Source organism: Manis javanica, chromosome 15, assembly GCF_040802235.1.
Source record: "Manis javanica isolate MJ-LG chromosome 15, MJ_LKY, whole genome shotgun sequence".
In the NCBI taxonomy this organism is placed as follows: domain Eukaryota; kingdom Metazoa; phylum Chordata; class Mammalia; order Pholidota; family Manidae; genus Manis; species Manis javanica.
Window position 1 is genome coordinate 19019912 of NC_133170.1, and position 14995 is coordinate 19034906.

At 39.3% G+C, this 14995-nt stretch overlaps 1 protein-coding gene across 2 annotated transcripts in view; it reads left to right on the top strand.

Annotated features, from left to right (window-relative positions):
* Positions 1 to 14995, top strand: part of GUCY2C (guanylate cyclase 2C) — a 61785-nt gene that overhangs the window by 19999 nt on the left and 26791 nt on the right. For both annotated transcript variants that reach the window (XM_037023062.2, XM_037023061.2), the window contains exons 9-12: positions 2285 to 2370; positions 3881 to 3992; positions 9252 to 9333; positions 12999 to 13104. In XM_037023062.2, the coding sequence (XP_036878957.1) occupies positions 2285 to 2370; positions 3881 to 3992; positions 9252 to 9333; positions 12999 to 13104 (386 nt within the window). The remainder of the gene's footprint in view (positions 1 to 2284; positions 2371 to 3880; positions 3993 to 9251; positions 9334 to 12998; positions 13105 to 14995) is intronic.

The following is a 14995-nucleotide window of genomic DNA, read 5'->3' on the forward strand; positions in this document are numbered from 1 at the left end:
TCTTTTAACAGTAAATAGTCTGTACTTGTAAGATTTTGGAGCGCTACAATTTGCACTTCTCCTAATTCTTGGTTGAGTTCCAACAGTATAGATTCAGTCAAATTTGTTGTTTTACTGTATGCACAGGCCAGCTTAGATATATCCTTCTTCATTCCCATGGCAAGTCCAGGAACTGGTGGGAGGAGTGCATCTACACCTGTAGCAGTGCGTGGATCTTTGTTGGGGTTTTTTGATGATCATCTTCTGGCATGAGTCTTCCAGAGAGTGCTGATGTTGGAAGTTCTTTTTCATATCGTACCTTAGTTCATTGTCGGGGTAGCCAACTTAGGCTTTGATCCTCTGTATAACCAGGTCCCCCCTATAAACCCCTTTACAGTCACTGTCCATCAGCATAGCAAAATGTAGAGTCACTACTTGTCCTCTCTGTGTTGTGCAGCCCACCCTCCCCTTTCTCCCACCCCACCATGCATGCTAATCTTAATATCCCCCTTCTTCTCCCCACACCCCTTATCCCTCCCTGCCCACCCTTCCTCCCCAGTCTCTTTCCCTTTGGTACCTGTTAGTCCATTCTTGAGTTCTGTGATTCTGCTGCTGTTTTGTTCCTTCAGGTTTTCCTTTGTTCTTATATTCCACAGATGAGTGAAATCATTTGGTATTTCTCTTTCTCTACTTGGCTTATTTTGCTGAGCATAATACCCTCCAGCTCCATCCATGTTGCTGCAAATGGTAGGATTTGCCCTTTTCTTATGGCTGAGTAGTATTCCATTGTGTATATGTACCACATCTTCTTTATCCATTCATCTATCGATGGACATTTAGGTTGCTTCCAATTCTTGGCTATTGTAAATAGTGCTGCAATAAACATAGGGGTGCATCTGTCTTTCTCAAACTTGATTGCTGCGTTCTTAGGGTAAATTCCTAGGAGTGGAATTCCTGGGTCAAATGGTAAGTCTGTTTTGAGCATTTTGATGTACCTCCATACTGCTTTCCACAATGGTTGAACTAATTTACCTTCCCACCAGCAGTGTAGGAGGGTTCCCCTTTCTCCACAGCCTCGCCAACATTTGTTGTTGTTTGTCTTTTGGATGGCAGCTATCCTTACTGGTGTGAGGTGATACCTCATTGTAGTTTTAATTTGCATTTCTCTGATAATCAGTGATGTGGAGCATCTTTTCATGTGTCTATTGGCCATCTGTACTTCTTTTTTAGAGAACTGTCTGTTCAGTTCCTCTGCCCATTTTTTAATTGGGTTATTTGTTTTTTGTTTGTTGATGCGTGTGAGCTCTTTATATATTCTGGACGTCAAGCCTTTATCGGATCTGTCATTTTCAAATATATTCTCCCATACTGTAGGGTTCCTTTTTATTCTATTGATGTTGTCTTTTGCTGTACAGAAGGTTTTCAGCTTAATATAGTCCCACTTTTTCATTTTTGCTGTTGTTTTCCTTGCCCGGGGAGATATGTTCAAGAAGAGGTCACTCACGTTTATGTCTAAGAGGTTTTTTTCCAGATAATCAAGTATCTTAATGGCAATTAATGTAAGCTTACAGCCAGGAGATATTTGTCTGTGTCCTAATTTTGTCACTTAGTAGCTATATAACTGGGAGCAAGTTGTTTAGTATCTCTGACCTCTGTTTTATCATCAATAAAATGGAAATAGTAATAGTGTCTGTATCACGGTATTTCAGGAAGACTAAAATAATAAGTGCACATAAAGCACAGCACAGAGCCTGGCATAGTGAACACAAAGCAAACCATGTGAAACTGTGGATAGTAGATCTTTTTTTTAACCTAAACAGCCATTTCACAGGTTCATCCTATACTATTCTTTCATAGAGGAGTAAAAATAAAGACAGAAAATGAAGTAATTTTCTCAGTGTCTTCAGCCAATAAGTGATTGCCAAGGGATTCTGATTATCTTAAAATCGAAGTTAGATTGTGCAGCGACCTACATACTTCCTGTGCTACCAGTTTAGTAAATATTCTTAGCAGAAACTTGTCATCGATAATCAGGAGGACTCTACCGACTGATTACACTTAGTGCCATCCTAAACGCAATGAAAAAGATTTTCCTTCTGACTAAATTGCATCTGTCATGAACACATCCTTCAGAGATCTCAGGGCCAAGAACCAGTCCAGATGCCCTCTGATCAGATCATTAAGGTCAATGATTTTTTCAGTGAAATATGGAGCAATCTGAATCTATTTTATACACTCTATCAGGATCTAACTGGTCTTTCCATCAAGAAGTCAAAAATGACCTCTCTTTCGGATTTCGTCCCAGGGTATTCAGGTCCTGTGACTTTGGACGACTGTGGAGATATTGACAATACCATGGCACTTCTGTATACCTCTGTGGATGACAACAAAGTAGGTCTGACTTCTTATCAGGAACTTGGGGTGAGGTGACTGGGTGATGAGGGGTAACTTGTCAGGCAAGTAAAAGCAAAGGAATGAGAGAAGTTATCTTTACAATCTGGAAGCTATTTCTTTATAAAGATTCACAGTTACAACATATTTGGGGCAATTTTGCTGAAGCATTTGACCTGTAGAACTTCGTATTCAGAATGTCCATGGTATTTACTATGCAAAAAAATACCCACCGAAAATACATTGCTATAAAGACCAGGCTACTGATTGGATACCAATGAGATGGTTCTCTCTTAGGAATTATTTATTCATTTCCACAGCTGAAAATCTCAACAAAACATTCTCTGCTCTTTCCATCTGAACTCATGAAAATCATTAACTGTGTAATCCCTCTGGCACATATAAACAGCCCTGTAATGTTATGCTTTTATTCACATTATATATGTCTTTTCTCATCACCTACACAGTAGGTTCTTTAAAGAAAGGGAGAGGGCTTACTTCTCCATGTCTCCAGTACTTAGCTTCTTATCTGGCACACAGTTGCTAGCTGATCAGCATTTAATTTATAAATAAAACAACTGTCTTTATGTCACCTAACATTGTGCCCATCACAAACGATGAAAGCCACTGTTCTAGCCAACCAAATTATCAGCAAAAAGCTTTCTTTCCTTAAGAGGCTGGGTCCTAACATTACTAGAAATCTAAGAGAAAAAGTTATTCATTTTTTCATGTAACCATCCAGTGTAAGTATTATGACATCCTTGAGTCATATATTGAGTATATATATTGACCCAGCTTTGTAAAAGATATCTGTAATGGAAAATGTGGAAAGCTAGAGAAAGGATGCCCAGATTTGACAAGTTAAACAGAACCCTGGGAGGCAGTATTTCAGAAAACTAACCCAAAATTTTCAGTGACTATATTGAACTTTTAATATAATGCTATATTTAACATAAATCCCATGGGACTACCTTAAAAATAAGATCCCCTCAATGATTTAGTTACTAGTAGTAACTACAAAGTTAATTATACTCCCCTCTAAGTCATTTGCACCTCCTGATTGCACTTTAAAATTAGAAATGTTGTTCTATGCACTTACTCTCTCTGAAAATCTAGTTGAATTTTTCAATAATCTAAGTCATCAATTGTGCTATATAATATGTATATATGGGAAAAGCAAAGATTAATTCTCAAAACATAGGGCTATAGATACATTAATCTATATCTAGAGTAGATCTAAGTAGAGATTCAATAGAACTACTTCTATCATATAGGATATTTCCTATCCTTAATATATGTGATATAGTTTCTGCTCTCATTAACCTTTATGGAACTTAAATCCACATTCATGGTGTGAACCAGTAAATGGATCCCAGCTAACTCCTGGATGGTTAACATTTAATTTCCTTGTTTCACTGCGAAGTGTTACTGTGAAATACAGGACAATTTCATTGTAAGTCGTTTTAAAAATGTCTTTTTCTATTTATCCTTTGTTTCATGCCTGACACAGTACAAGCGTCTTTTGACCTATGACACACACAAAAATAAGACTACATCAACAGAGACAAACCCAATATTCATCTGGAAGAACCATAAACTTCCTAATGATATTCCAGGCCGGGGTAAGATATCCTTAGTGAATTTTTTCCCTGAAGTTGTTTTTCTGATAAGATGAGTAAAGTCTATGGTTTATGAAATTAGCTTATGTTTTGGTTTTGTTTCGACTTTGATTGTCTGAATTGGATTTTGCAAGGTTTGTAAATTATTTCCATGTCCAACAAATTATATTACAGTTTTATTAAATACTGTTAATACCCCTATCCTAATTTAATGATACATATCCTTATTACGTGTCCACCTGACATTCACATAAGTTATCCCATAGAAAACTAGGTTTGACAGTTGGTAAAATGAGCACAGGGACATATATTCTTACTTCATTTACATTTTACAAACTCAAGGATACATATTTCAGCAAGGAATATTTGACATCACCAGGCTGAGTGGTGAGAAATGAACATGGCCTCTAGAGTGTCCCCCATTCCATCATAGAATGCACACCTGTATAATGATGGTTATCCACCTGCTTATGATGAGGGTCCTGTCACGTCCTGGAAAGCTCTAATATGACCAGGACTCCACTGGCGCAACTTGCAATGCAACTATATAATACTGGCCACAAGGTCTCCAGACAGACTGTCCATGACTGGTTTGGCCAAGGCTTACCATAATGAAGAGTAAGTAATTCCACATTACTAATCTATTTTTTAGGGAATAAAAGTTTAAATTGAACAAAAAATGCAAATAAAAAGTGCAAACAGCATTAATGAAATGATTTAGAAAATTATATATTCATAAATGGATCATGCAACTGATTATTTACAAATAATTTTGCACTACTTACAAAGAATTTTAAGTGACATGGGAATACTTATGATGCAAAGTAATAGGAAAATACAGTTTTTGTATTTAATGGGATCCTAACTTCGTAAAACAATGTATAGCAATAAGACTGTAAAGAAATATGCTGAAGTATAAACAGTGGTAGCCTCTAGTAGGATCCTAGAAGAATTTTTTTTGCTTTTTTATGTTTTTCTTAATTTTCCTAATTTTCCATAATGAGTCTATATTAATTTATCATTAAAACTTTTTTTAATTATAAACTAGAAATATTTATCTCCAAACCTTGCTTTATAGCCAGAGAAACTCTGACTGAAAGGTTGATCTGACTTAACAGTTCTGATTGGATGGACTTGCTGTGTTACAGCTGTAACCACGTTTCTAGTCCTCCTGTGTTCCACGAATCAAATCTAGTTAAAAGTGATCCCTGTACTTTTATCCAATAAGCATGAGCAGTTGACTAAAATAAAGAGGGAGGTGAGAAGTGCAGATCCCATTCTTCTAAATAATAAGCAACTCTGAGCTGACTTCAGATTTACTGTTATGATTGCTTTTTAAAGTTTATTTTTCATTAGCAAGCTTTTTTAAATTGTCTCTAGAACCATCTGCAAGCTTCCTACATTTAACCCAAATTTGACTACTGAAATATACCTTTTCCATGGACTTTGGCAACTCTCTACTTCTTTCTTTGTAACCTTTTGAGTGAAAATTATTTTTTCTTTTCCTTAATTATAGCCCTCAGTGACAACGTTAGGTTTGTATTTTTAATATGTGTCTTTTAAGAGGGTTTAGATATTTTGGTTATTGAGTAGAAGGGCCTGAGCTTTGTAAAATGCTGAACTTCTCAATAAGTAATCTTTGAGAGCACGCTCATTATTTACCTAAAAGAGATCACATTAATATTCATGTTATATCATTCATATTACAGGGACATTGCAACATCTTGGGCAACTTCACTTTATCGTCATTAAACCAGAAAATTCAGTTAGCCAGAGCTTTACATTACTTAACTGTTAATTGCATTTAGTTTAAAATTTTATAAATAAAGTAACTCAATCTTTCAAATGGTATATAAGTAAGATATTCACCAGTCTTTTGTCTGTATACACAACTGCCAAATAAGTAACCAAATGTTTCATCTGGAGATGACATCATCACTGTCATTTCATTCCCTCCACAAAGACTGACTAGTGCCAGACAACATTCCAAGCACCTGGACATGGCAATGGACAATGCATATTTATTTCCTGTTCCTCATCCACGCTGACATCATCTGCCTCCGGGGTTACAAGAACATCCAACAGACTTCCTGCTTCTGTCCTGCCTCCTGCCCACCTCCAACCAACACTGCCACAAGACTGAAGCACGAATCCAGTCACATTACAGCACTCACTGTTGCTAACACCTCAATGGACAGCTCCACTTTACCTACAGAATAAAGGCCAAATGACTTATTATAGCACGAAACGTCTGCAATCCAGCCTTGTCTTTCACTCACTTGAAATCTCTTTCCCACTCTCTTCACTTCCTCCTGTTTCCTTAGAAAGGTCTTGCAGCTTCATGACCCTGTGTCCTTATTGATGCTACTTTCTCTAAAATATGTCACTCCCCCTACAACTGGTGAGCAACCACTGATCTTCAGTATTCAACTTAAATTTCACTTTTCCTAAGATTACTGATCTTGCCTTTATCCTACCAGACTTCCAGCATAGTACTTATATCACACTTATTTGCTTACACATACTATACAAGTGTAGGGTTTATTCTTTATTCATATCTGCTTGCCCCAGCTCAGTACCTTGGAAGGAATATGAGTAAGTTTCTACTCAGCTCTAGTCTACACTGTGTTACTTTCAGTCAATTTGCTTCTCTAAGTATGTATTTCTTCCTCTACAAAATCAGATTTGCTAGTTGATCCTAAGGTTCTCTCCAACTACCATGGCATATGATCTTGGGTTATAAACTCTTTTGCATTCAACAATGTGATAACCACAACAGCCACCAGAAGGCAGCAGAAGCTCACCTTTGAACTAATGTAATGCTGGGACTTAAGTGACATAAGCAAAAGTAAAAAAAGCTGCTTTATTTAAACAGCATATAATATATTTAAATATCATAACTATACTTGGTGCAGTGAGATGTTGACACTGTGGGAGGTAGACAGGAGTCGAGATGGGTTCAGGACTCAGCAGGTGGGAGTCTCCCACAGTCCCTGCAGCACAGGCTCTAGTCAAGGGCATGTGTACTACTTCTGTAGACTGATGTAGAATCGTCTGTGCACTGTTGAGATGCTATTTCTCGTCCTCATTTTTGGTTTTTGTCAGGGGTTGGGATGAGAGCGGTGGTCGTGGTAGTGGTGATATGGTGATGCAAGTGGTCATTACAGAACAAACAGGATTCACCGAAGTCAAATATGCCCATAAATGCCACTCCAGATCCAAGGCATTAATTTATTTCTGCCCTAGGAGAATAGAAACCCAGAACTCACATTTTCACCATTAAAAACTTTCCCTTAGCAGAAAACAAGGTATCAAGCAGAGGAAAAGCCATATGTCAGCAAAGCATAAATCTGTCAAATCCACCCTGTAGAGAAAGGTGCGGCAGTGTTAGCCCCAAACTAAACCCTCTACCTCAGAAAGAAGTGGCTACTGCATTAGAAGAAAGGACATAATACGATGGAACAGCAATTTTTGGAGAAATCTTACTTAAATCTGATGTCAGAATGAGTTAAAGGTGACAGTATTTTGTTACTTGGGTTTTCCATTAATCTAATTGGAATGAGTGAAGAGGAAATCTAGCTTTTAGGCAAAGTCCTATTATTTGTCTCCAAGTCTTCACCCCAACCAGTGCAGTTACTGTCTGTCGACATTACAGAATCATTGGCTATATTCTCCATGCTGTACTACCATCCCTGTTTCCAACTTACATTATGATTAAAAATGTATGCGACCCTTTATCACCATCACCCTCCTCACCCTCTCACTCCAACCCCTTCCACATGTTAACCACCAGTCACGTCTGTGTCTATAAGTCTACTGCTATTTTGTCCATTTTGTTTTATTTTGTTCTTATATTCCACAAATAAGTGAAATAATATGGTATTTGTCTTTCTCCACCTGGCTTATTTCACTTAGCATAATACCCTCTATAGCTCCATCCATGTTGTTGCAAATGGCAGGATTTCCTTCTTTTCTATGGCTGAATAATATTTCATTGTGTGTATGTACCACCTCTCCTTTATCCATTCATCTATTGATGGACACTTTGGTTGCTTCCATATCTGGGCTATTGTAAACAATGCAGCCTATCTATTTCTTATATTGATAAAGGAAGATTTAGTTCATCTTTACTAGCCCCACTTTTCTCTCAACTCTTCTCAATATTGTTATATATTTTTTGTAAATATGTTTATTGGGTGCTTTTGCAATTTTAATTCATATGCATGATATTCTAATGTTGGTCTTTATAAAGCTTCTTGCTTTCTAGTTTTGTAAGATGAAGATGTCAATGTCTCTATCCTTTTTATCTCCTTCACACCTCCCAAATTCTTCTGTATTTTCCTTAATTTGTTATGGCTGATAATATTTATTTGGTAGCTATAAGGAAGCCCTCTGTCATTTAGCTATAAGTTGATTCTATAAGTTGGAAATTGGTAAACATTTTCATTATTATTATTTATATAAGGCTAAATAGCACTCTATTGTTTAGAATCTGTTCCATTTTTTTCTTCTTGAATTCATTAATTCTAATAGGGATCCGTTGTGGCATACAAGAGCCATGACTTTCTTGTACAATTTTGTTATTATTATTGTCCTTCTCAATATAGGCTTATTCCTCTCCATAGACAGACTCTGCTTCAATGCTTCCTTGGGTGGGATCCACATCCTAAATTCCACTTACTCTTTGGCAAACCTCTCAGATTCCTCCATTTATACAACTCCATATCCATACTAGTGTTCTAATAGATAAAACCACTTACATTCTTCATTGGCTTCCCTCAATGACCTGGTAGGGCTTGGAAGGGACTGGTAGGCAACACTGACTGAATATTCCACACTGACTTACTTGTCCTCTAATTTGTGTTTCGTATTAAAACATTGCTATTTCTTTCTTCGTTTATGAATCACCCTCAGGTATATTGGTTTCAAAGACATCAGGTAGGCTTCTCACCAAAATGATCTGTGTGCCGGAAATTATTTTATGTTCTTGTAACATTTGGTGATTCCCTTAAGAAACAAGATGTATACACTATCAGGATAGCTGAAATTAAGCCACTTCCCATAGGTACATTCCAGTTTCCTTCAGAGATCACAGACACAGGATCTGTATTGCCAATGAAGTGATTAATATAAGATAAATACCTTTTAAAGGGTCCTTGTCCCTGTCCTCAAATTATATTATATGACTAGATCTTTGAAATACTTTTACTCTCTTTTTAAAGATCCTTACTGATGCATTTTCCACTGTCTTTTCTGTGACAGGCCCTCAAGTCCTGCTGATTGCAGTCTTCACTCTCACAGGAACTGTGATTCTGCTCCTGCTAATTGCTCTTCTGGTGCTGAGGTACCTACACCCACTCTATCCTGTGTTCTCTTGGTTCGGAGAGGGAGTGGGGGAGAGAAGAAGCCTGATGTCTGGTAATGATGATGTACATTCACCAGAAGGTCTCTAGATAGCTGTTACATCATGAAGGCATTCTGCATCAAAGACTCTATTAAGGGCAGAATACTACTAAGTGCATCAGTTAGAACTTGAAGTCAGAGACAGCTGATCGCAAATCTCAGTTCTGTGATTTGCCAGTTCTATGGTCCTAAGCATATATTAGCAACTTAAACACGTTGCTTAGCTTCAGTGTCCTCATCTGAACTGCTGCAAGGAGTTGAAATAAGGTAGATGCAGTGACTACAAATAATGGGCATTCTATAGTGGAAATAGCTATTTCTGTGTTTTATTGGTATTTTGTGGGAAATTTCAAAGTCTCTATATCACATAATGTCAAGCTGGGAGGGGCTTTAGAAATCACTGACTCCAAACCTTCTACTTTAGCCAAATGGCTTGCCTGGAATTGCATTACCAGGTAGAGTGCATGGCCAAAACTAGAACTCAGGCCTTCTGACCATAGGTTCCATGATTGATTTGCTCAACTTGGACATATGAGGTGCTTAGCACATTGCCGGCGTATACTCAGAGACAAGGCGTATACTCAGAATTATTTATTGAATATATAAATGAGTGAATACCACACTGCCTCCCAATCTGTGTGTGTCAAACACACCAAACTTTCCATCCTATTATCAGAATCACCCCTATTTCCCAACTAAACCAGGTAACAGTTTTTCTCTCTGTATCACACACTTTGGTCTATGTGTCCTAGTTTTTCACAGTGAGAGAGCCCAGCCTATTACATGTCAGTTAAAACTTCCTCCCAGAAAACAAGTAGATTGTTCTCTTCGGTCTGAAGACAGAATTTGACCCCTGTAACTGGGTTGCCCAGAAATCTTAAAGATGACCTACAGTGTATGGTGACCATTTAGTTGAGGATAAACAGCAACCAAGGCTGGGAAAGAGGAAAGCCAGGCAATAACAAGGTCACAGGTGTGGCTACTGTTCCTCAGAAACTAGGTGCAAATGGGTGTCAGCTTAAGACAGGGGTAAATCATAAATCACAATGGAAGAGACCGTAACAGGTGGAAACTGGCATTTTCCATCTTCTCTAAGCACAGGAGACAGATAGGGTTTTCTAATGACCACAGCAATGATGTGTCCCCCAGAAGATCTGGCACACAGATGCTTTTCTTTAGTTTTCCTTTACAACCCTTCTTACAAGCCTATGAAGGAAAGTAGTGAAGGACTTATGGCATCCTCTAATTCAATATTACTGACAGCTGGCTCTGTTGGGTCCTAAGAATTTCCTGGAGTACAGAGATGAAAGCGTGGGAGACTTCCAGGCTACAAGCCTAATTGCCTCCAGGTCTTAGGATCATAATCATTGGCCAGTAATATGCTATTTTATATGTATTTAATAGATGAATACTCAGTTAGATGGAAGAGTAGGAAGAAACCATGTCTGCTTAGGGGACATTAAGAAAGGCATCATGAATGTTCTTGAGAAGGTGAGTAGGAGTTTATCAAATGACCACAAGCAAAGACAAGCTCAGGAACAAATAGGTCATTGGAAAAGAATATATATTCTAGAATCAGATACAAGCAAGTGTGAGAACTTGAACTTCAACGGAGGTGACATTACAAGTCAGGAAATGATGTTGAAACAGTAGGCTTTCAACATGGAAAAATTAAATTCAAACCCTACCTAAAACCATACACAAAGATGGAGTTCATTCCATATGGATTGTAAATAGATTAAAGATGTAAATGTGAAGATCAAACTTCAAAACTTAATAGAAAATGATTTCAAGAAAGAAACTATTTCTCAGTTGAGATAAAAAAGATTGTAGAAGAAGAATATATAAATGTGGCCATAAAATTAAAACTTCCTGTAAAACAAAGTTATAATTAGTAATAAACTAGAGGAAGGTATTTGCAACACATAAGAAGACAAAAGATTTATGTTGCAGAATATATAAGGAACTCATGTAAGTTAACAAGGAAAAGACAAATAATATAATAGAAAAAAATGGGTAAAATTATGAATGAATGACTAGGCAACTATATATATTCCATAAAATAGCTAGAATATATTTTAAAAGGTACTTAATCTGTCTAGTAATCAAGAAAATGAACCACAAAGCAATGTTGAAATACCATTTCACATACATCATAATGGTTTTTAAGAAGTTTCATAATACCAAATGTTGTTAAGAACATGGAGGAAACAGGGATTCTCACAATGGCAAGGTAAATTGGTGCAACCACTTGGGAAACAATTTGGCAATATCTGTGAAGTTCTAAGTGTGCATTTCCTACAACCCAAGAATTCTGCTTTATCTATACTAAGTGGGGGAAATGATTACAAAATTTTCATATTTTGAATGGTGGGCCACATGTCACATTTTCTGTTCTTTTCTGTTTTCTTTATACAGATTTTTTATTGAAGCATAGTTCATATAGAATATTACATTGGTTTCAAGTATACAGCACAGTAATTCAACAGTTACCCACATTATTAAATCCTCACGCCAACTTGTATTGTTATTACCTGTCAACATAGAAAGATGTTACAGAACTATTGATTATGTTCTCCATGCTGTACTTCTATCCCCTTGAACAACTTATATTATGATTGAGATCTTTGTGCCTCCTTCTCTCCTTCATGCACCCCATGTACTCACCCCAACCCCTCCCCCATGATAACCAACAGTCACTTCTCAGTGTCTACTAGTCTTCTGCTGTTTTGTTCCTTTGGTTTTTATATTCCACATACAAGTGAAATCATACGGTATTTGCTTTTCTCCACCTGGCTTATTTCCCTTACCGTAATACCCTCTAGGTCCATCCATGTTGTTGCAAATGGCAGGATTTCTTTTTATATGGCTGAATAATATATTCCATTGTGTATATATATATATATATATATAATATCTTTATCCATTCATCTATTGATGGACTCTTTGGTTGCTTCCAGATATTGGCTCATGTAAATAATGGAATATAAACAGAGGGGTGCTTATATATTTTTGAATCAGAGATTTTGTTTTCTTTGGGTAAATCACTAGAAGCAGAGTTACTGGGTCTATGGTATTTCTTATTTTAGTTTTTTGAGAAATCTCCATACTGTTTTACTGTTCCATACTGTTGCACCAATTTACATTCCCACCAACAGTATACATATTTTTTCAAGGGACAAATGCATAAGAGGAATTGGCTTATTTAGGAATCTGGTGTACTCTGTGGTGGCATAAAAACAAATACTTTTGCCTTTCAAGCTTACTGGTTTAGAATTTTTTTCTTTCCTCTGTTTTTTCCTCCCTCTTTCCGTGTCTGCAGTTCAGATTCTTTATTATAGTAAGGGCTGCCTGAGTGAAGGCCTGAGAAAATGAAATGAAAAGAAAAAAAAAAGGAAGAATATGAAAGACCATCAGAAATCCCTACAGGTCCACTCATGGCCAGCATTCACGAGTTTGGGCAACATGGAATTACCCCATGGGCTAGCCTCGCTCACCTCCTACCTACCTGGGGGATATCAGGGTTCTAAATTTCTCCTTGTGTCCAGAAGCTGAATGGCATGAATACTAATAAAAACCTATTGGCTGGTTCTATTCTTTTCACAGAAAATATAAAAAAGAACATGAACTTCGTCAGAAAAAATGGTCCCACATTCCTCCTGAAAATATCTTTCCTCTGGAGACCAATGAGACCAACCAGATTAGCCTGAAGGTAAGGTGCACCTTGCCTGTTGAAGAAGGTTAGAGCTGGTGCAACTTGCCAGGTGCTGGGCGAGACTTTGGTAGCATGGTGGGAAAGGGACCATCCAGGGCCATGCGTTCCAGAATCCAAGACTTAAGACATTTTCTACTTCTCAGCTTTCACTCTTTTCCACAGTTCTCCATTGCCCTAAATGTCAGCTCATTCATGCAAGGAACACTTCAGTGGAGGCTGAGATACGGTGTGTACTGTTGTTTGCATCTGACCCAGAAGAGAAATGCACACAGTGAGAATGTGTCATGGGATGTAGGACTGGGGAGGGCATTTGAGTTCCCCTAGAGCTTGGATGCCACTTGACTTACCCCGCTCACTGCTCACGGAGGAGGCCTCTGCTGATCTTTGCCCACAGTCTCCCTCAGCAGGAAGATATCAGTCCCCATTATAATACAATAATGCCCACTCCATTCACCGCGGTCAGTGCTGGACTTACATCATCTCATCTGTTCCTCACAAGGAACTCCTGAGTTAAACTTTACCGTGACTTTGTTGAGGAAACTGAGGGACAGGGGTTAAGAAACAAGTGCAGGGCCACACACAGTTAGTAGGAGTACCACAAATAACGGCTGTCAGTTAGTAAACGCTTCTAATGTGCCAGGGGCAGTGATCCATCTCATCTCCCCAACCCTGCGAGGTAACAGGGCTAGAATTTCGGAAACAGGGCCATATTTGAACCCAGGCTGACTGTGAAGCCTAAGATTCTAACACCTGCCGCACACCGTCACCATTCCAAACTGTTTATAACGAAGCATGGAGGCCCAGAGCCTCGACCCGAGGGCATCAGTGGGGTCCCCCAGTGCAGGGCCAGACCGAAGGGACAGTGAGACGCGGTGCCTACCTGCCTGCACCAGCAGAAGGTGGCAGCGCGGGTCCGGCCCGAGCTCGAGTCTTCCAGGCTGTGGGCGCCCAGCCGGCGTGCTGCATGCAGCCCCCTGGGGTCTCAGACTCCCCCCTCCCCGGGGTGTGCAGGATGAGCGCAACTCTCCTGCATAAACGCTCTGCTCTCTGGGGCCCAGCCGGTGAGGCTGAGCTCGCGCCCCTAAATTCTGCTCACGAAGACCAGTCCGCCGACTTGTCAGCCTGAAATGAGCTGGTGGTAATTCACAGTAGGTGTAAACGACCTGAAGCAGATTGGACGTCCAGAGGGAGAATGTGTTGCCCCAAACGACTGGGTTGCAGCACAGTAGGAGGGACAGAGCCCTTCCGCAGCGTCCCGCCGCGATCCCCGGCGCGCCCCACGTGGTCCAGCTCTGCGCACGCGCAGCCGCAGCTGTGCGCCTCACCATCCTCTCCACCGCATCCTTGCTCTGCGGAGGAAGCCTTACCCGTGGAGTCGCTGCTCTATTCAAATGTATATGTCCCTGGAAGTATGACCCATGTAACCTTGTTAGACATTACAGAATTTTTATGACTTAATTAATCCGATTAGCCACTCGCCTGGCTAAGGATTAGGTCTCTGAGCCAGTAACTAAGGGGGAAGTGGAAGTGATTCAGAGCATGGGGAGTCATCGTTTCTCTGGGTTTCAGACAGGCTGGCGAGCAGGTAGCCAGGAATTGGCTTAAGGAGAGGCCTTCCCGTGCTGTGAGTCAGATGGGGCAGGGAGAAGCCCTGGGAGGTCAGCCCAAGTCAGCAGGAGCAGAAATGCCACCCAACCAGGCAGGCAGTGCTTCATGTTCTGGATACTGACTGAAGGCAGAGATAAGGAACAAGTAAGGGAGGAGACGATAAAGATCACATCTCTGTCCTAGAACAGAAAGGGTCAGGCATCGGAAGCAGCCAGACAAAAAAAGAGAAGTCAGGAAAGTGAAGGGATGAGCAGCAACAGAGAGGAAAATGATAAAGGTG